This window comes from Hemiscyllium ocellatum, chromosome 35 (genome assembly GCF_020745735.1).
Source record: "Hemiscyllium ocellatum isolate sHemOce1 chromosome 35, sHemOce1.pat.X.cur, whole genome shotgun sequence".
In the NCBI taxonomy this organism is placed as follows: domain Eukaryota; kingdom Metazoa; phylum Chordata; class Chondrichthyes; order Orectolobiformes; family Hemiscylliidae; genus Hemiscyllium; species Hemiscyllium ocellatum.
The window spans coordinates 6,415,485-6,438,814 of record NC_083435.1 but is presented as its reverse complement, the minus strand read 5'-3'; the positions used below and the strand labels follow the sequence as shown (position 1 = coordinate 6,438,814).

The window sequence follows — 23,330 nt, the reverse complement described above, 5'->3', positions numbered from 1 at the left end:
CACAAACCTTTGATATTTCACTCCATAGTAAAAGTAAACTGTTGTCTTATTTACACTGTAATAATTTCCTTCAGTTACCCTCACTCTGTGACACGATGACACTCCTGCTGTAATCAGACTCCTGTGGGAACACAGTATAAAGCCCTCCTCTCCAGATTAGCTGCTCTGTCTTTGTCCTCCTTAAGAATAACATGAAAACATGTTGATATTTTTACTGACCAGAAACAAAGTCAGACCAGCAAAGCAGACTGATTCGCTGGTTAAAAATTAATGAACCAATCTTGTTTATCTGTGATCTGTTTAGCTTCCTACCTTGTCCTGCCTTTTTCTGGAATCTGTTTTATAATGTTGCTGCTCGAATCAGGAAATGAAACTGAAAGTATTTCACTGAACACTGATCACCATTTTACTTTGAGCACAGAGCACAGAGATTAATCCTTCACGATGGAAGCTGATCTTTCCTGTGCTGTTTGCCATGATCTGTATAAAGATCCTGTCTTACTTGACTGTGATCACAGCTTCTGTCGATCCTGTGTGACCCAGTACTGGGAGAAAGCTGACACTGCCTGCTGTCCTGTCTGTAGAAAGGAGACTTCCTCCAGGACCCTGAGATCCCACCGCACTCTCTGCAACATTGTGGAATCATTTGTAAAAAGCGGTGGAGGTGGTGAAATTCTGCAGGAATGCAGCCGACACAAGGAGAAACTGAAGATTTTCTGTAAAACTGATAATCAGCTCATCTGTCTTGTTTGTCAGATTTCAAAAGGTCATCAAAACCACGAGGTGCTGCCAGTGGAAGAAGCTGCTGAAGAGTTTAAGGTGAGGAGACACTGAGTAAAATAAAATACAGGGACAGAGAATGGAATCGTGACCAGGGAACATTCAGAGATTCAGGTTTGAGTGTCTCACAATGATTATTTTTCAACGACTTTGTGAATCTTTTTCCTTCCGTTAAACCACAGAGGGTCAAAGATTCACTTTCGATTGATCTTCAGTTTACAGCGAGCACAAATTCTTATAAGTATCCAATGCTTTTAATCTCATAAAAGATCTTAATGCTTTTCAGGGGTCTGTTCTAAAATTACATTAAACCCTGAGTCACATCAGGTGATGTTAGAACAATGGTCAGAAGCTTGGTAAAAGAGGGAGAAGTTTATCTTCCTGAAAGAGAAAGAAGAGAGGGGACGAGAGTGAGAGGCTGAGAGAGAACATTGCAGAGGCTCAGGGCCTGCAATGCAAAAGGTGGAGACACCGATGGGGGAGTGATTAAAATGGGGGTGTTCAAGAGGCCAGAGTTAGATAAGAGTAGGTGATGAAAACAGGGAATGGAATCCTGAACAGGGAACATTCAGAGATTCAGCTTTCGTAATTCTTCGTAATTAGATGAATTTTTTTACTTTAGAACAACAATGAAAACTTATATTTTATGGGTGTTTTTTGATGTCATAAAACTTGCAAGGGCCCTTGAAGGGAAGTTTATGAAGTGAACTTAGACACCAAACCACATCAGGTGACATGAGGGCCATGGCCAGAAGCTTGGTCAAACAGGGAGAGGTTTATCCTCCTGAGGGGGAGAGAGAGAGAGAGAGAGGGAGAGGGAGCGAGAGAGAGGGAAAGGTGAAGAGACTTTGGGAGAACTTTCCAGAAGCTCAGGCCTAGACTGCTAATGGTACAGCCACCAATGAGGGAGCGATGAAAATCAGGGATTTTCAGAAGTTGATGAGAGCAGGTGTCTAATAGGATTGTGAGGCTGAAGGAGATTGCAGAGAAATGGGGAAGACAAGGCCAGGGAGAGGTTTTAAAACAAGTACATGGAAGTTTTAACATTCAGGAGGCTCCAATTATCCAAAGCAAATGGTTCAGAACTTGCCAAGATAGATTTATGACATTTATTAAGAAGCAAGAGTTCAGATATCAGACATGATCACAATATGCAGATAGGCCAAGTGCCATGTACCAGGTGAGAACAGTTTCCTGGTCCCAGATCAGACAGACGGATGGGGGAAGCAGGAGGAAGCTGGTCTCCATGGCTGACAGTGCAGTCTCCTCAGGACAGTTGACCTCAGCACCCTAACCTTTGGGATATTCTCAGGCTGCTCACATGGTGAGTGAGAGCCTGCCCTGCCCCCTCCTCAACATGGAGCGGCCCATCCTGTACGCCCCATGACTGCTTCTCCTCTTCCTCACTCTGCCATGTGAAAGGAGGTTGTAACCTTGACCAGGACAGTGCATTCCATGTATGTGGCACGTAGCTCACTCTGACTCTCACTGTCCCAGTGACCCAGCCCTGTAACCTGGGAAAGAGTAACATGTATAAGGGATCCATCTCCATCTCCTCCTGATCCAGAGTCCCGGGGCAGTGTAGGCTCCTGCATGGCTTCACATGCAAGCACTGCCAAGCCTCCTCCTCCCTCCCTCCATCCACCCAAAGCTGCTGCATGGGAGTTACCCCTCAGAGGGAGCTCACTGCATTGAGAGCCCTGGCTGGGAGTTCAGGGTTCTGACAGTCTATCCCATGGCGGTGTTTAGTGAGCACTTCACATGAGCCTTCAGTCTATAGCTTATTACTTAGACAATGTCCAGTTTACATTCAGTTTGCGATGTTGTAGCTGTACATTAACTGAGCCTCCAAGGCTGAGGTCTCTCCCCCTTCGCCCCAATGCGTTCTCTGTGAAGGACATTATCTTGAAGGTGCTGAGAAGATGGTGAATCTTTAATTCTCACTGTAATCCTTCAACATGAATCCTCCCCCTCTAACTTCCCCAACAATACTTGATGATCTGATCCTTTCCTCTGTTCCCCACCCTCTGCTATGCTCCTCTCCCCCAGGTCACTGTGCTTATTTCAGAATTTTCATTGACCTCCGAGCCCAGACCCATCCAGCTCCCTACTCCAGCCTAACCCTGACACTCCCCCTTGTCCAACTCCCCTACTCCCTCACACTCACCAACACCCTCATTGTCACATTCAGTTCCGCACTCTGAACATGTAACTCTCACCTTTCCTTGCCGCCCCCCCCCCCACCCCATGTCCCCATCACTGTCACTCTCCTTTCTGCATCTTCCAACCCTCTCCAACCACATCCTTTAAGTTTTCTTCCCTGTCCCTGCCTTTCCCCCTTCCCACCATTGTCTGGCCCTTTTCATTTCACACCCCTATTGTATTAACCCCCTCCTGTCTGTCTCAGGCCACATCTGTGCCTTTAGCCAGCCTGACTGCCTCACTTGGACAGGCGATTAGCCCTGGACCTGCTGCCTCCCTTTACTGCTCCATAACCCACTGGAGAAGTCTGCTGTGACAGTGACTACTCCCAGGCTGGAGTCTTGCTGTCCTCCTGGGAGTCTCCTGCTGGGACCGAGTTGTGAGTAGAGTTGTTAGTGCAGGGAGCCTGGTGTCAGGCAGACGAGGGACATATGGGAATGAAATTCCTCAGAAACCCCATGAACCAGGGACAGAAGACACCATCAACAACCATAGAAACACAAACATTTACAGCACAGAGGGAGACCATTCAGATGGTGGTGAAGTTTGGGAATTCTTGACCCCAGAGACCTGTGGCAGGTCAGTCACTGAGTATGTTCAAGACAGAGATCCAGCTATTTCTAGAGAGTGAAGGGATCAAGGGGATATGGGGTTAGTGCAGGAAAAGGGACTGATGTAGATGATCAGCCCTGATCTAGAATGGCACAGCATGGCCTGAGGGACTGAATGGCCTACTCCAGCTCCAATGTGTCTGCTCAGCCTATTGTATCTGTGCTGGCAGATAAAGAGCCATCAGTCCTGATCCCACTTTCCAGCTTCTGTCCTGGAGCCTTGGAAAATGTTTTAAATGTTGTTGTGGACCAGACCAGACCCCTCCAAACATTTTAAGAATATAGCCCAGACCCAAACATTTTCAAAATTTAAAGGCAATTAAATTTGTAAAAGATCTGATACAACTGATCAAACTACTTGACATTCAGCAAAATACAACTTATTGAAACACTGTCGTTAAAATACAACCAAAGAAAGAGTCATTTAGAATAACTTAACTGTTGGAAAACTTAACCAAATAATCCATGCAGCAACTATTACTAATTAACTGCTCTAATACAAGAACATCCCTAAACACACCCCTTGGAACAAAGGAAAATTCAGACACAGATTCTCTCATGCGGTTCTCTAATTTATGAGGAAAAAACATCAAGAGAAGATTCAGAGAGAGGAGCAGCAAAGAGACATTGACTGAAGCTTCTTTTGAGACCCTAATATCATCAAATGTTACTGGAAAAACCAAAACCCAGAAATATGAGATCTGGCCACACCCATTCAGCCTGTGAAAAAAAACCCAATGACCCCAAGCTCACAAGGTCTTCAGCAGCCAGTTCTGTATCTCTGCCTTACAACCTCTCTTCAAAAGAAAGGACAAAATAACTCTTAAAGTGACAGCATTGTCACACTGTGACAAGTGTTTCTGTCTCTCTCACCCTTTCAGGCAGTGAACCCTGTGAAAAGATTTCTCAGTTCCCCTCAAGTGTTTTAGCAATTCCACTAACTCGATCAATGAAATCATTACTTAGGAAGTTATGTTCTTCCTATCCAATTTCTCACGGCGCCTCTCTTAATTTTGTACAACCCCCTCCCGAAGGAAACAGCCTGGTTTATTTCATCTTTCCTTATGTGTACAATTCACCATGGGAACACACTGCTGTGGCGTGGGCCCATCCTTCCTGTAATGTGATGAGCAGAACGGGGTTCAGTGTTGTAGCTGTGGCCTTATTAATAATTTCTACAATTAAATGTACACATCCTGTTCTTACAGTTTATACACTGGCCATAAAATAAAGATTCCATCTGTCTCTTTAATAGCCTTACCTTGCTGTGTTGCTACCTGCAGGAATCTGTGGACATATTCTTCAAAGTCCTTCTGTGCCTCTACACCTCTCAGTATCTGACCTGTCATTGTGTACTCTCTGCAAATGCATCACCTTACACTTCTCCAGAGTAAATTTCATTGGCCACTTCTCTGGCTCTGTTTGTTACACCGAACACCATGAAGCAACATTTGTACTTTTATGGCCTTCATTTGATAAAACCAGAGAAAGTAATGGCAGGAAGAGGCTATTCAGCTGATCATTTCTGAATCAGTGTAAATACAAATTTAAACACTAGCCACCCATACTGATCCCACCGTCCAGGCCCTGACCCATAGTCTTGCAGGTTACAACATCTCTCATGCCTCCACAATCAAACTAGGCCGCAAATTCCAGACAAATGTCAGTCATTGACTGAATGTTTTTCTCACACTTGATTTAATCATTTCCCCAATCATCCCAAGTCTGTGCCAATATGAATTTCAATTTGATGATGTTTCATTTTTGGGGGATGTATTTCTGAAAATGTGCTAATTAATTGATGGTTTTGTTCAGGAGGAACTGGAAACCTCCCTGAAGCCAATTCAGGAGAAGAAGAAGGAATGTGAAACTGTCAAAAGTGATTATGAGAAAACATTGTCCCACATTCAGGTACTTATGATCTTACTTTGTTCTATATTTTGTACAGAATTGTAACCATTCAGAATTGCACTGTGCAGAATTCCAGTCTCCATATTACAAATAGATATTGCATGAACTAACCTGGATATTTTCATGAGAGAGAAGAAGGTTGAGAGGTGACTTAATTGAGACATGTAAGATAATCAGAGGGTTAGATAGGCAGGACGGTGAGGCCTTTTTCCTCAGACGGTGATGGCTAGCACAAGAAGACATAACTTTAAAGTGAGGGGTGATAAATATAGGACAGATATCAGAAATTGTTCCTTTACTCAGAGAATAGTTGGGGCATGGAATGGTCTGCCTACAGCTGTAGGAGACTCGCCAACTTTAAGGGCATTTAAATGATTATTGGATACACATATGTATGAAAATGGAATAGTATAGGTTAGATGGGCTTCAGATTGGTTTCACAGGTCGGTGCAATATCGAGGGCCGAAGGGTCTGTACTGGCTGTATGGTTCTATGTTCTATCAGAATTTAGCACTTTTAGGAATGATTGAACAGGTTGTGAGTCATTTCTTTGGAAAAGAGAAGACTGAGGCTAATCTGTTAGAATTTTTAAAAATTCTAATAGGATTTGAAAATGTGGATCCAGAGAAGATGTTTCTCCACATCATGGATTTGATCAGATTGGGAAAGTTTTAATAATTTACTGATATGAGTCAGACATGAACAGTGCATTGGGTACAGGAGCTAGGAGGTCATGTTGCGACTGTACAGAACATTAGTTATACCATTTCTGGAATACTGCTGGAATTCATTTCTGGTCTCCCTGCTGCAGGAAAGATGCTGTGAAATGAGAAAGGCTTCAGAAAAGATTTACAAGGTGCTGCCAGGGTTGGAGGAATTGAGTTAAAGGGAGAGGCTGAATAGGCTGGGGCTGTTTTCCCTGGAGCATTGGAGGCTGAGGCATGACCTTGTAGAAGTTTATAAAATCATGAGGGGCAGAGATTGGATGAATAGCCCAGGTCTTTTCTCTAGGGTCATGAAGGCTGAAACTGCAGGCCATAGGTTTAAGGTGAGATGAGAAAGATTTTAAAGGGACCTGTGAAGAGGGTGGTGCATGTATGGAAAGAACTGCCAGAGGAAGTGGTGGAGGCTGGTACAAGAATAACATTTAAATGACATGGGGATGGGTGGATGAATCAGAAGGGTTTGGAGGGATGTGGGCCAAGTGCTGGCAAACGGGATGAGATTAATTTGCATATCTGGTCAGCATGGATGGGTCTCACTGAAGGGTCTGTTTCTGTGCTGTACATCTTTATGACTCTATGACTGCTCAGGCTGAACAACATTTTAAAACTCTTCATTTGTTTTTGTTCAATCTGATTATTATTTCCCAAAGGACCAAGGCGTAAAAACAGAGAAACAAATTAAAACTGAATTTGAAAAACTTCATCAGTTTCTCCGTGAGGAAGAGAGGATTGTGTTGGAAGATCTGAAACTGGAAAAAGAGGAACACAGTCAGGAGATGAAGGAGAGGATTGCAAAGATAACAGAGGAAATCTCATCCCTTTCAGTCACTGTTCAGGATATTGAACAAGAGCTGAGGGAACAGGACAGCATCACATTTTTAACAGTAACTATTTATTTTTCTTTCCTTTGCCTCTTTTCTTTGAGATTGTCTTGATGAATTGCAGATTCTATCCTTAAAATGTAGAGTATAAACCTCACTGAGTAACAGCACACCAGTGACCTGGGACATTGGGTTTTCTCTGTCTCACACCCAAGAGCACGAACTGCTGTCTTTAACATGGAAATGACACAATCTGGAGTGTGTCCACTCCAGGGAAATATTACAGGGGAACATTGTAATGGGCTGAAACCATGAGGAAAATCAGTTTCATAAGGAGTGAGAAACCCTCAGGACGGTCAGACCATTCTCCCCTGAGGGTACATTTCCAGTCCAGCTGCTGATCAGACTCTGGGACCTACAGTGCAGGGACCAGCCAGGCTGTAACATGTTTACAGTGTCCCTGGCTGGAACAGGAATGGTTCTGTCCAGGAGAGAGAACTCTCCACAGGCTCAGATACACAGACAGATCGAGCTTTCTCTCAGCAGTTAAATAGTGAAATGTTCAGACAATGGGAGGGGTGTGTCCCCACATGACAACCATTTATATCAGAATCAATATGATTTTCTGTAATTTCCACTGTGTTCAGTGAGCCCCTGAGAACTTAATGTAGGTAATTCTCTGTTGTGTATTGAAATGCTGAAGGGGGCGGTTTGTGAAGCAGTGTGATACCAACAGCAAGGGTTCAATTCCCATCACTGTCTGAGGTTACCATGAAGGATCCTCCTTCCCAACCTCTCCCCTTGTCTGAGGTATGATGACCCGCAGGGTAATCACCACCAGTCATTTCTCCCCAATGAGGGAGCAGCCCTATGGTCTGGTAAAGACTATGGCAACACCACCGTCTGCGGTGCCAGTGTGGGCTGAGGGATAAATGTTGACCAGGACACAGGGAGAACCCCAGTGTTCCTCTTGGGATCTACTCAGTTCATTGTTATTTTAATTTCAAAAATATACTTTATTCATAAAGCTACCTTTATATACACAGGCAGTAAAGCAGATTGGTTCTGTCCAGTCACATATGGAGAAACAACAAACATTGGAGCTTGACTCTATCCACCAAACAAACCAAAGGCAGTTGTGACTTGTCCAAGACTAGATTTACATCCATTTGAGGCACCAGGAAGGACTGATAACTGAACGGATTCACTTCAATAGAAAGCCCTCAGACAGTGGTCTTTCCCCACTGTGCCTGGGCGGCAGCTGCCCCAAGGTTTAATGTGTCCCTCAGCACGTAGTCCTGGGCCTTGGAATGTCCCAGTCTGCAACAGTCGGTCAAGGTCAACTCTCTGTTTGGAAGACCAACAAGTTTTGGGAGGACCAAAGAGCATCTTTCACTGAGTTGATGGTCCTCCAGGCACAGTCACTGTTTGTCTCGGTGTGTCCCTCGGGGAACAGACCATAGAGCACAGAGTCCCGCATCATGGAGCTGCTCTGGATGGACCTCGACACAAACCACTGCATCTTCCTCCAGCCTTCCTTTACAAAGGCCCTTTCCAGAAGGAGATGTGTGACAGTCTCTCCTCCCTGCAGCCACTTCGAGGGCAGCATGTGGTGACACAGACCGACTGGGTATACATGAAGGATCTCACAGGTGCCCTCTCTCACCACGACAGGATCCAGCCTCTCCTTTTCCCTCAGGGTATCAAGGATGTTATGTACTGACCACTTCCTGATGGATTGTGGTGAAAGCTGTTTCTCTTTGTAAATGTCTCCATGACGGACAGTGATGGGGAACAGTCCAACTACTTGGAGCATTCCACAGCAGTGAGGCCAGGCCCATCCTTCCCAACACCGGGGACAGGTAGAACCTCAGTATGTAGTGACACTATTCAATGGGGAGAGAGTGTGGAACCTCAGTTTAACAGCTCAGCTGAAACCTGGTCCCTCTGACAATGGAGTTGCCATTCAGCTGGTTGGTCATTGAGCTCAGAGTGACTCACAGTGAATGTCCGTGACATTATAATTCAGTCTGTATGGTTCAGGGTTTCAGGTTACACAGAGTGGCCTGACTGCAGACAAAGATTCGGAGACTAGTTGATGAGTCCTGGTACTGAACATAAAACTAAAATTGCAGCTTCACCCTCTTTCCAGGAGGGTCAGTGAATTCTATTGGACAACCCTGGTGTGGATTCCCAGAAACATTTGTCTTCAGTACACATACACATTATAACAGGGAAGTAAACATTAAAGTGACTCTGTAACCAATAAACTAATCCCAGCAATTTAACATCCATGAAGATATTCCAATTGGGTTGGATCTCTGTGAGTTGTTCTGTGCAGTAAGATCCAGTAATTTGTAATATTGTGGAGGAACTCAGTCCAGTGAGGACAGGAAGACACTGCCTAATAACTTCCTGAACTTAAAATGTTCATGTTTTGGGGAATCCAGTCTGGAACTTTACTTTTTGTCATAAAATGTTCTCGAAACACTAACTGTAAAAATGTTTTTGTTCCACAGAAATTTCCGGATACAAAGAAAAGGTAAAGCTTACATCCTCGATTTGATTTTTATTTCTAACATATCCCTCTCCCACCCTGGAATGACCCAACACTGACCTTTATCTCCTGTTTCAGAGTGAAGCAAACTCTCCCAGAGCCACAGAAGGTTTACCCTTTAATAAATGTGGGCAAGTACATCGGCTCCCTGCAGTACAGAGTGTGGAAAAAGATGCTGACGGTGATTAATACAGGTGGGTGTGAGCTTCCTGACACCAGCTCTTCAACAACTCTCATATTTATGAGTAGAAGGGAGCTGTGTATTCACAATAAATGTTTAATTGTCTTGGTAACTGGTGAGATTTCACTTCAGTCAGTTTTCTATGAAAATACAGAATTGACTGATCACAGAGTCACAGTGACCCGCTCCACCTGCTGGACACTCCTAGTACTGCGAAGGGACATTGCTTCTTCAACCTCCCTTTGTGGATCATTGACCCAACATTCTGTTTATCTTTATCCATCTTCCACAAAACTCCAGCATAAGATCCTGTTCCTTCTTTGATTATTCTGTCTAACAGCAGTCAGACTGGATTGCGATGGTCAGAGGCTAATGGTCACAAGTGACTGTTTGTTTCCAACAGAAGGACTTCCCTTAAACTGATGTCAGTGGCTGCAGCTTCCAGATAAAAGGCCTTGTTGGGGTGGACAGCTCCCAGAGCTGGGCCAGGCTGCAAGTCCCTCTCTCTGTCACACACACCGTCTCAGTCTGCACCTCGTCAAGGGGCAGCACTCCGAAAGCTTCGGATTCAAAATAAACCTGTTGGACAATAACCTGGTATTGTGTGACCTTCTGACCATGTCTGTCTGTCTGTCTCTCTCGATCTCTCTATGATAAGCACTGTCTCTCCCTGTCACATGCACTGTCAGTCTCTCTCTTTCGCTGTAATACACACTGTCTCTCTCTCTCTCTCTCTCTCTCTGTTACACTCACCATCTCTCTATCACACATACCATCTCTCTCTGTGATACATACCATCTTTTTCTCTGTGTCTCACACTCACTGTCTTCCTCTCTCTCTCTCACTCTGTTGCAGTCACTATCTCTCTCTCTCTCTCTCTCTCACTCTGTCGCACTCATTGCATCTCCCACTGTCAAACATATCATCCCTCTCCCCCTCCAGCTCTCTGTCACATAAACCATCTCTTTCTCTCTCTCTCACTCTATCATGCAAACAGTCTCTCTCTCTCTCTCTCTCTCTCTCACTCTGCCCCTCTGTCAGACACACCACTTATCTCTCTCTCTATCATCACACTTGCCATCTCTCTCTCTCTCTCTCTCATACTAACTGTCTCTCCCTTTCACACACATCCATCTCTCTCTCTCTCTCGCTATCACACACTGTCTCACACACTCTATCTCTCTCTGTCACACTCACTGTCCCTCTCTCATAAACCATCTCTCTCTCTCTCCATCATACACTCTCTCTCTCTTTCCCTCTCTGTCAGACTTGCCGTGTCTCTGTCTCTCTCTCACTCTCACTCTGACACACTCCTTAAGCTCTGTTTATATCACAGACACCCTCTCTCTTTGTCTCTCTCTCTCTCTATCACACTCACTATCTCCCTCCCTGTGTCTCCCTTTCCCTCTCTCTGCCACACTCAACATCTCTCTATCTCTTGCTCTGTCAAATGTTTCCTCTCACTCTCTTTGTCATACACACCGTCTCTTTCTCTCTCTCTCTCTCTCTCTCTGTCAAAAACATCACCCCTCTCTCTCCCTCTGTCACACTTGCTATCTCCCTCCTTCACTTACTGTCACACTCTTTCACATGCACCAATCTCTCTTTGTCGCTGTCACACTCACGGTCTGTCACATCCACTGTACCTCTCTCTTCATGGAGAAACTGTCTCTCACCCTCTGTCACACATAATGACCCACTCTCTCTCTCCCTGTCATTCAAAACTTCACTCTCGCTGTCATAGTTGCCACCTCCCTCTTTCTCTTTCTCTCTCTTCGTTACACACCATCCCTTTATCTCTCTGTCACAACACTGTCTCTTACTCTCTCTCTCTCTATTTCTGTCTCGATCACACTCAAATTCTCTCCTCTTTCGCTGCCACATACAGTGTCTGTCCTGCCTTGGTTACACACACCATCTCACTCTCTCACCCTCTGTCACACACACACCATCTCACTCTCTCACCCTCTGTCACACACACACCACCTCACTCTCTCAGCCACTGTCACACACACCACCTCACTCTCACCCTCTGTCACTCACACCACCTGACTCTCTCACCTTCTATCACACACACCGCCTCACACTCTCACCCTGTCACACAAACCACCTCACTCTCTCACCCTCTGTCACACACACTGCCTCACTCTCACCCTCCGTCACACGCACCACCTCTCTCTCACACCCTCTGTCACACTCACCGCCTCACTCTCTCACCCTCTGTCACACACACACACCGCCTCATTCTCTCACCCTCTGTTGCTCACACATTGCCTCTCTCTCTTACCCTCTGTCACTCACACCACCTCACTATCACCCCCTGTTACACACACCACCTCACTCTCTCACCCACTGTCCCCACACACCGCTGCACACTCTCACCCTCTGTCACACTAATTGCTTCACTCGCTTACTCTCCGTCACACACACACCTTACTCTCTTATCCTCCGTCACACACACCTCACTCTCTCACACGCACTGCCTCACTCTCTCACCCTCTGTCACGCACACTGCCTCACTCACTCACCCTCCATCTCACACACACCACCTCACTCTCTCATCCTCTGTCACACACACTGCCTCACTCTGTCACCCTCCATCTCACACACACCGTCTCACTCTCTCACCTTCTGTCATACACACCGTCTCACTCTCTCACCGCCTGTCACACACCGCCTCACTCTCTCACCCTTTCACACACACCACCTCACTCTCACCCTCTGTCACACACTCCATCTCACTCTCTCACCCTCTGTCACACACACTGCCTCACTCTCTCACTCTCCGTCACACTCACCGCCTCACTCTCTCACCCTGTCACACACACCACCTCACTCTCACCCTCTGTCACACACTCCATCTCACTCTCTCACCCTCTGTCTCACACACCGCCTCACTCTCTCACCCTCTCTCACACACACTGCCTCACTCTCTCACCCTCTGTCACACTCACCACCTCACTCTCTCACCCTCTGTCACACTCACCACTTCACTCTCTTACCCTTTGTCACACACACCGCCTCACTCTCTCACCCTCTGTCACACACACCGCCTTACTCTCTCACGCTCTGTCACTCACACCACCTCACTCTCACCCTCTGTCACACACACCACCTCACTCTCTCACCCTCTGTCACACACACTGCCTCACTCTATCACCCTGTCACACACACTACCTCACTCTCTCACCCTCTGTCACACACAGCGCCTCACTCTCTCACCCTCTTTCACACACACCGCCTCACTCTCTCACCTCTGTCACTCACACACCGCCTCACTCTCTCAGCCTCTGTCACATACACCACCTCACTCTCTCAGATACTGTCACACACACCACCTCACTCTCTCAGCCACTGTCACACACACCACCTCACTCTCTCACCCTCTGTCACACACACCACCTCACTCTCTCACCCTCTGTCACTCACACACCGCCTCACTCTTTCAGCCTCTGTCACACACACCACCTCACTCTCTCAGCCACTGTCACACACACCACCTCACTCTCTCACCCTCTGTCACTCACACACCGCCTCACTCTTTCAGCCTCTGTCACACACACCACCTCACTCTCTCACCCTCTGTCACACACACCACCTCACTCTCTCACCCTCTGTCACTCACACACCGCCTCACTCTTTCAGCCTCTGTCACACACACCACCTCACTCTCTCACCCTCTGTCACACAAACCACCTCACTCTCTCACCCTCTGTCACACACACCACCTCACTCTCACTCTGTTACACATAACATCTCTCTTTTCGTCATACTTGCCATCTCTGACTCTATCTATTTTTCTCTGTCACACACACCATCTCTCTCCCTCCCTGTCTCATGCACTACCACTCTCTCTCTTTCTCTCTGTCACACACACCTTCACTGTCTCTGTTATGCACACCATCTTGTTCTGCTCTCTCTCTCTGTCACATACACTATCCCTCTCTCTGTCACATAAACTGTCTCTTTCGCTTTTTCGCCCTCTGTCACTCACACCACCTCACTCTCACCCTCTGTCACACAAACCACCTCACTCTCACCCTCTGTCACACACACCACCTCACTCTCACCCTCTGTCACACAAACCACCTCACTCTCTCACCCTCTGTCACACTCACCGCCTCACTCTCTCACCCTCTGTCACACTAATCACCTCACTGTCTCACCCTCCATCTCACACACACCATCTCACTCTCTCACCCTCTGTCACACACACCACCTCACTCTCTCACCCTCTGTCACACACCGCCTCACTCTCTGTCTGTCACTCACACCGCCTCACTCTCTCGCCCTCTGTCACACATACTGCCTCACTCTCTCACCCTCCATCTCACACCCACCGCCTCACTCTCTCACCTTCTGTCACACTAATCACCTCACTGTCTCACCCTCTGTCACACACCGCCTCACTCTCTGTCTGTCACTCACACCGCCTCACTCTCTCACCCTCGTGTCACACACACCACCTCACTCTCTCACCCTCTGTCACACACACACCGCCTCATTCTCTCACCCTCTGTTGCTCACACATTGCCTCTCTCTCTTACCCTCTGTCACTCACACCGCCTCACTATCACCCCCTGTTACACACACCACCTCACTCTCTCACCCACTGTCCCCACACACCACCGCACACTCTCACCCTCTGTCACACTCATTGCTTCACTCGCTTACTCTCCGTCACATACACACCTTACTCTCTTATCCTCTGTCACACACACCTCACTCTCTCACCCTCTCTCACACACTGCCTCACTCTCTCACCCTCTGTCACACACACCGCCTCACTGTCTCACCCTCTGTCACACACACTGCCCCACTCTGTCACCCTCCATCTCACACACACCGTCTCACTCTCTCACCCTCTGTCATACACACCGTCTCACTCTCTCACCCTCTGTCACACACACCACCTCACTCTCACCCTCTGTCACACACTCCATCTCACTCTCTCACCCTTTGTCTCACACACTGCCACACTCTCTCACCCTCAGTCACACTCACCGCCTCACTCTCTCACCCTCCATCACACTCACCACTTCACTCTCTTACCCTCTGTCACACACACCGCCTCACTCTCTCACCCTCTGTCACACACACCGCCTCACTCTCTCACGCTCTGTCACTCACACCACCTCACTCTCACCCTCTGTCACACACACCACCTCACTCTCACCCTCTGTCACACACTCCATCTCACTCTCTCACCCTCTGTCACACTCACCACCTCACTCTCTCACCCTCCATCACACTCACCACTTCACTCTCTTACTCTCTGTCTCACACACCGCCTCACTCTCTCACCCTCTGTCACACACAGCGCCTCACTCTCTCACCCTCTGTCACACTCACCGCCTCACTCTCTCACCCTCTGTCACACACACTGCCTCACTCTCTCACCGTCCATCTCACACACACCGCCACACTCTCTCACCCTCTGTCACACACAGCGCCACACTCTCTCACCCTCCGTCACACTCACCACCTCACTCTTTCACCCTCTGTCACACTCACCACCTCACACTCTCACCCTCCGTCACACACAGCGCCACACTCTCTCAACCTCTGTCACACACAGCACCTCACTCTCTCACCCTCTGTCACACTCACCGCCTCACCCTCTCACCCTCTGTCACACACACCGCCTCACTCTCTCACCCTCCATCTCACACACACCTTCTCACTCTCTCACCCTCTGTCACACACAGCGCCACACTCTCTCACCCTCTGTCACACTCACCACCTCACTCTCTCACCCTCCGTCACACTCACCGCCTCACTCTCTCACCCTGTCACACACACCACCTCACTCTCACCCTCTGTCACACACTACATCTCACTCTCTCACCCTCCATCTCACACTCACCACCTCACTCTCTCACCCTCTGTCCCACACACTGCCTCACTCTCTCACCCTCCATCTCACACACACCGTCTCACTCTCCACCCTCTGTCACACACACCGCCTCACTCACTCCCCTCTGTCACACACACAGTGCCTCATTCTCTCACCTTCTGTTGCTCACACACTGCCTCTCTCTCTTACCCTCTGTCACTCACACCGCCTCACTATCATCCCCGTTACACACACCGCCTCACACTCTCACCCTCTGTCACACTCATTGCTTCACTCGCTCACTTTCCGTCACACACACCTCACTCTCTCACCCTCTGTCTCACACACTGCCTCACTCTGTCACCCTCCGTCACACTCACCACCTCACTCTCTCACCCACTGTCACACACCGCCTCACTCCCTCACCCTCTGTCACACACACCGCCTCACCCTCTGTCACACACACCGCCTCACTCTCTCACCCTCTGTCACACACACCGCCTCACTCTCTCACCCTCTGTCACACACCGCCTCACTCTCTCACCCTCTGTCACACACACCGCCTCACTCTCTCACCCTCTGTCACACACACCGCCTCACTCTCTCACCCTCTGTCACACACAGCGCCTCACTCTCTCACCCTCTGTCACACTCACCGCCTCACTCTCTCACCCTCTGTCACACACACCGTATCACTCTCTCTCTGTTACACATAACCTCTCTCTTTTCATCATACTTGCCATCTCTGACTCTCTAATTCTCTCTTTCACACACACCATCTCTTTCTCTCTCTCTCTCTCTCCCTGTCACATGCACTATCTCTCTCTCACTTCCTCTCTGTCACACACACTGTCACTGTCTCTGTTATGCACACCATCTTGTTCTCTCTCTTTCTCTCTGTCATACATAACCTCTCTCTGTCACACATGCCATTGCCCTCTCTCTCTCTATCTCTGTGTCACACACACTTTCTCTCTCTCTCTCATCATTTCTGTCAGACACACCGTCTCTCTTGCTTTCTCTCTCTCTGTCACACAAACCTTCTCTCTCACCCTCTTTCAACACGTGTCCTCTCTCCCTCTCTCTGTCACACACAACCTCTCTCTCTGTGTCACACTTGCTGTGACCCTCTGTCTATGTTTCTCTGTAACACACACCATCTCTCTCTTTCTCTTTCTCTATCTCTCTGTCACACACACTATCTCTGTCTCTGTCATGTCCACCATCACTCTCTATTTCTGCCTCTGTCACACACACCGTTTCTCTCTCTCTCTCTCTTTGTCATATGCACTGTCCATCCCATTGTCATACAAACCGTCTCTTTCTCTTTTTTACCCTCTTTCACACACACTGCCCCACTCTTTCTCTCTGTCATACACAACCTCCCTCTGTCACACTTGCCACCACCCTCTCTCTCTATCTCTGTGTCACACACAATGTCTCATTCTCTCTCTTTCTCATTGTCTCTGTCAGATACACCGTCTCTCTTTCCTTCTCTCTCTCAGTTACACAAACCTTCTCACTCACCCTGTTTCAACACACATCCTCTCTCTCTCTCTCTCTTTCTCTCTGTCATACACAACCCCTCTCTCTCTGTCACACTTGCTGTGACCCTCTGTCTCTGTCTCTCAGTCACACAGACCATATCTCTCTCTGTCACACACACCATCTCTCTCTCTCTCAGTTACACACGCCATCTGTCTATATCTGTCTTTATGTTAAAAACACAATGTTTCTCTCTCTTTCTGTCTCTGTCACATGCACCATCTCTCTGTCTGTCACAATCTCTTTCTCTTTCTCTATGTCACACACATCCTCTCTATTTACACACGCACTGTCACTTTCTCTCTCTCGCTCTCTCTCTGTCCATGCACCATCTCTCTCTCTGTCATATACACTGACAATGTATTGATCTAACATCAGCAATGAACAAATGAACAGAATTACTCACTGTTCCTTAATTCAATTAAATTCTACTGGAATGAATGTTTCATTAACACAGTTCCCACATATAAATCCAATTTATAAGAGCAATAAATTAAACTTAGTCTCTCAACATGACACAATCTATGTCTTCTCCGCTGTCTCCAATCTTCCTTCTGCTGATCTCACATCACAAACACCTTTCTTTTGATGATTCTTCTGTGAGGATTTGGAGCTGGAAATGGTGCATTTGATGGGTCCTTGTTAGAGAGCTTCATCATATTGTGTCAAAGTCAGCTTTGTCTCTCTATGACATTTGGCTTCTCTCAATTTTCAAAAAAACCCTGCCTTCAATATTCCTGATGATGCACCAAATTCTCACAACGTGATTGGTTTCAGGCTGTAAACACCATCAGTTTTTAAATTCAGTGGGTTTTGAATGGCAGAGTGTTTGGTTTAAATTAATTGGTCAAATTCGACTTGTCGTCAAAACAGCAGCAAACCTCAGGTGCCCATGAACAAAGCCAACAGGAACATGTTTCCATTTTAGAACAGTCTGTCTCCCACAGCTGCACACAGACCTCCTTCTCTGCTGAACTCCAAGCTTAAAGAGCACTTTTCCTCCGAAAGGGACCACACTCTGCTTTTCAATTCATTTACAATTTTACTATTTTTACACACCAACTTTGTGAGACTCTGTCACACTCACCATTACTCTCCCTCTCTCTGTGACTCTCGCTCTGTCACACACTCATCCTCTCTCACTCTCTCTCCCTGTATCTCTGTCCCTCTGTCGCAATCATTCTCTCTCTCTCTCTGTCTCTCTCTGTCTCTCTCTCTCTCTCTCCGTCTGTCTCTTTGTCATACACACCACGTCTTTTTCTCGCAATCACTGTCTCACTCGCTGTCACTTCGTCATTCACTGTCTATCTCTGTCACACGTATACATCTCTCTCTCTCTCTCTCTCTCTCTCTATCACACATACATCTCTCTCTCTCTCACACTCACTCTCTCTGTGACACACACTCTCTCGCTCTGTCTCTGTCTCTCTTTCTCACTCCCACTCTATCGCAGTCACTGTCTCTCACTCTGTCACAGACACCGTCTCTCTCTTCCTTTCTCTCTGTCAAATGGACCATCTCTCTCTCTCTGTCTCTCTCTCTCTCTCTCTCTCGCTCACTCACAGAATCATAGAGAGGTACAGCACAGAAACAGACCCTTCGGCCCAACTCATCCATGCCGAGCAGTTATCCTCACCTAATCTAGTCCCATTTGCCAGCACTTGGCCCATATCCCTTGAAAACCTTCCTAACCATATACCCATCCATATGCCTTTTCAATGTTGTAATTGTACCAGCCTCCACCACTTCCTCTGGCAGCTCATTCCATACATGCATCACCTTCTGCATGAAAAGGTTGCCCCTCAGGTTCCCCACCCCAGGGAAAAGACTTTGTCTCTTTAACCCTATCCATGCCCCTCATGATTTAATAAACCTGTATAAAGTCACCCCTCAGCCTCCGATGCTCCAGGGATAATAGCCCCAGCCTACTCAGCCTCTCCCTATAGCTCAAATCCTCCAACCTGGCAACATCCTTGTAAACCTTTTCTGCATCCATTCAAGTTTCACAACATCCTTCCGATAGGAGTGAGACCAGAATTGTACATAATATTCTAAAAGTGGTCTAACCAATGTCCTGAACAGCCGCAATATGACCTCCCAACTCTGATACTCAGTGCTCTGATAAAGGAAAGCATACCAAATACCTTCTTCACTATCCTATCTACCTGCAACTCTACTTTCAAGGAGCTATGAACCTGCACTCCAAGGTCTCTGTGTTCAGCAACACTCCCCAGAACCTTACCATTAAGTGGAAAAGTCCTGCTCATTCTATCACTCACCATCTCTCTCTCTCTCTCTCTGTCACACTCTCTGCCTCTCTGTGTGTCTGTCACAAACACTCTGCCTCTCCCTCTGTCACACAAACCATCTCTTTCTCTCTCTGATACTCTCGCCATCTCACTCTCTATCACACTCACTGTCTCTGTCTACATCACACACAACATTCTCTCTCTCTGTGATACACACACCATCTCTCTCTCCCTGAAACCATACACTGTGTGTCTCTCTCTGCCACACTGACTGTGACTCTCTCTCTCTCTGTGTCACACTCACCGTCTCTCTCTCTCCCTGTCAGAGATACCATCTCTTTCCATCTCTGTTTCTGTCACACTCGGCATCTCTCTGTCAAATTCACCGTCTCTCTCCTTCTCCGTATTTAGCCCATAGTTCCCCTCTCTCTGTCACACACATCCTCTCTCCCTCTTTCTCTCTGTCACACACAGTGTCTCTCTCTCTCTCTCTCTGTCACACACTGCCTCTCCCTTTCTCTCCCCCTCTCTCTCTCTCTGTGACACACTGTCTTTCTCTCTCTCTCTCGGTCCCACCCTCTCTCTGTAACGGGGTTTCCTCAGCCTCATTGCAGGGTCTATCCCGAGTGCTGTTTAACCCCTTCCCTGGGGATGAATTTCTAATCCTGGATCGTTGCTGATGTTCCCAGTCACTAAGCGGCTGTGAGAGTTACAGTGAGTGTGACTAACATTTTATTGGTGTCCCTCTGTTCCCAGCTCCAGTCACCTTGGACCCTAATACAGCCCATCCTGCCCTTCTCCTGTCTGAGGACCTGAGCACCGTGAGACACACCGGGAATCGGCAGCAGCTTCCCGACAATCCGGAGAGATTTGGTTACTGTGTCTGTGTCCTGGGATCAGAGGGATTCACATCAGGGAAACATTCCTGGGAGGTGGAGGTGGGGAATAAGACTGAGTGGGATGTGGGTGTGGCCAAGGAGTCCATCCACAGGAAGGGGCAAATCAACCTGAATCCAGGTAATGGATACTGGGCATTGGCGCTGAGAGAGGGGAATAAATACTGGGCTGGTGAGAAACCATGGAAATGCTTAAAGCTGAGTGTGAGTCCGAGGAAGGTCCGAGTCTGTCTGGATTATGAGGGAGGGAAGATGTCCTTTTATAACTCAGAGAACAAGAGCCATATCTACACTTTCACTGGGACATTCACTGAGAAACTCTATCCTTTCTTCAGTCCGTATCTCATTGATGGGGATAAAAACACAGAACCTCTGAAAATCTGTCCCCGGAGAGTAACAATCCAGGAGGATGAGGGATTCATCGCTTCATCCAAATAAAGAGCCTCTCCGTGGGGGGGAGGGGAAGATCCCATACACTGGGTCACTGGGTGGGGGGAGGGGGAAGATCCCACACACCGGATCACTGGGTGGGGGAGGGGAAGATCCCACACCCTGGGTCACTGGGTGGGGGAGGGGGAAGATCCCACACCCTGGGTCACTGGGTGGGGAATGGGAAGATCCCACACATTGGGTTACTGGGTGGGGGAGGGGGAAGATCCCAAACACGGGGTCACTGGGTGAGGGAATGGGAAGATCCCACATACTGTGGTCCTGGGTGGGGAATGGGAAGATCCCACACACTGGGACACTGGGTGGGGGGAGGGGGAAGATCCCACACACTGGGTCACTGGGTGGGGGGAGGGGGAAGATCCCACACACTGGGTCACTGGGTGGGGGGAGGGGGAAGATCCCACACACTGGGTCACTGGGCGAGGGAATGGGAAGATCCAACACACTGGGTCACTGGGGGGGAATGGGAAGATCCCAAACACTGGGGTACTGGGTGGGGGAATGGGAAGATCCCACACACTGGGTCACTGGGTGGGGGGAGGGGGAAGATCCCACACACTGGGTCACTGGGTGGGGGAGGGGAAGATCCCATACACTGGGTCACTGGGTGGGGGGAGGGGGAAGATCCCACACACTGGGTCACTGGGGGGTGCGGGGAAGATCCCATACACTGGGTCACTGGGTGGGGGAATGGGAAGATCCCATACACTGGGTCACTGGGTGAGGGGAGGCCCCCATTCTTGGTGCAGAGGGACTTTCCTGGTTTGCTCCTCCTCTTCCATGATGTGAAGGGGCTGCTGCTCCATTTCTGGATCCACTTCAGCTCCGTGTTCCTGACCTTTGACCACTGGGTGCAGAGGGGACCAGGCAGATCGGGAGACCTCCTCATGGGCCTGGTCCTGGGCCTGGCCAAAGTGACCCTCAACAGGGTCCAGGCAGTGGGCAGTCAAGGTGGGTGTTTGTCCTGACTGTCTGACCCTCTTCCTCAGCTGGGTCAGTGCCCGGGTGTCCCTGGAGATCAGGCACATGGTGTCCACGGATACACTTCAGGCCCTCAGTGGCTGGTGGGCACAGGGGGGCACTGGACTATTATTTAGCCTGGAAATGCCTTTTTACTGAGATTTAAATTTCCTTTACAGTCCTCTTTCTTTTGGTCACAGTGGGTCAGTCCTGTCCTTTTTAAATCGAGGATTCATTGTTTTTGGGTTCTTCACAAAGGGTTTAAATAGACCCAAACTGAAACTGGAACGTTTGGGTCAGGAAGTGTGTGTGTGTGTGTGTGTGTGTGTGTGTGTGTGTGTGTGTGTGTGTGTGTGTGTGTAATTTTGCAAATAAATTGTTATACAATTGTGGAACTACTGGTTCCAGTTCTATCCTTCACCAATGAGTCTGGAATCTAAACTCTAATCTGGAGGAGAAATTATTTTATTTCAAAAATATACTTTATTCGTAAAATAATCATAAAATAATTTGATACACTGTACATTAGGTAATGCTATACATATGTCAACATTTACATACACAGCTCAGAATTATTATTATATACAGGTCTGTGCATTTCTCACTCATATGCCCATATATTGAGCTGAGGGGCCAGCAGAGCCCAAATGACTGCATGGGTCCCCTGATCTTCTTTCGGCAGGCAGATGTTACACGGTGGTCTTTCCCCACCGCGCCTTGGCGGCAGCTGCCCCAAGCTTCAGCGCGTCCCTCAACACGTAGTCCTGGACCTTGGAATGTGCCAGTCTGCAACACTCAGTTGGGGTCAACTTCTTCAGCTGGAAGATCAACAGGTTTCAGACCACCCAGAGAGGGTCCTTCACGGAATTGATGATCCTCCAGGCGCAGTTGATGTTCGTCTCAGTGTGCGTCCCGGGGAACAGGCCGTAGAGCACGGAGTCCCGCGTCACGGCGCTGCTCGGGACGAACCTCGACAAACACCACTGCATTCCTCTCCAGACTCCCTCTGCATAGGCACATTCCAGAAGGAGGGGTGTGACAGTCTCGTCCCCCCCCGCAGCCACTTCGAGGGCAGCGTGCGGTGCGGCTGAGAGTCCGGGTGTGCATAAAGGATCTCACAGGCAGAGCCCTTCTCACCACCAGCCAAGCCATGTCTTGATGCTTGTTGGAAAGTTCTGGCGATGAGGCATTCTGCCAAATGGCTTTGACAGTCTGCTCAGGGAACTGCTCGATAGGATCCACCCTCTCCTTTTCCCGAAGGGTCTCAAGGATGCTACGTGCTGACCACTTCCTGATGGATTTGTGGTCAAAGGTGTTTTTCTTCAAAAATTTCTCCACGAAGGACAGGTGACACGGAACAGTCCAACTACTCGGAGCGTTCCGCGGCAGCGAGGCCAGGCCCATCCTTCGCAACACCGGGGACAGGTAGAACCTCAGTACGTAGTGACACTTGGTGTTTGCGTACCGGGGATCTACGCACAGCTTGATGCAGCCACACACAAAGGTGGCCATCAGGGTGAGGGTGGCATTGGGTGTATTTTTTCCCCTGTTGCCCTGATCTTTGTATAGCAAGTCCCTTCGGACCCGGTCCATCTTTGAACTCCAT

The 23,330-nt window shown here is 48.2% G+C and overlaps 1 protein-coding gene across 1 annotated transcript; it reads left to right on the top strand.

Moving 5' to 3' along the window:
- The first annotated feature begins 354 nt into the window (after window positions 1–354).
- On the top strand, window positions 355–20,800 carry LOC132832453 (zinc-binding protein A33-like). Its single transcript, XM_060850472.1, has 6 exons — window positions 355–819; window positions 5,409–5,504; window positions 6,880–7,113; window positions 9,570–9,592; window positions 9,686–9,801; window positions 20,175–20,800. The coding sequence occupies exons 1-6, from the start codon at window positions 445–447 to the stop codon at window positions 20,750–20,752; spliced, it is 1,422 nt and encodes a 473-aa protein (XP_060706455.1). The 5' UTR covers window positions 355–444; the 3' UTR covers window positions 20,753–20,800.
- Window positions 20,801–23,330: the final 2,530 nt, after the last annotated feature.

Excerpts from the sequence above, each read along its gene's own strand:
- LOC132832453 (XM_060850472.1), top strand. The coding sequence starts at position 445 with ATGGAAGCTGATCTTTCCTGTGCTGTTTGCCATGATCTGTATAAAGAT. Across the intron at positions 7,114-9,569 it reads ACAGCATCACATTTTTAACA|AAATTTCCGGATACAAAGAA; the intron begins GTAACTATTTAT and ends TTTGTTCCACAG. Across the intron at positions 9,593-9,685 it reads TTTCCGGATACAAAGAAAAG|AGTGAAGCAAACTCTCCCAG; the intron begins GTAAAGCTTACA and ends CTCCTGTTTCAG.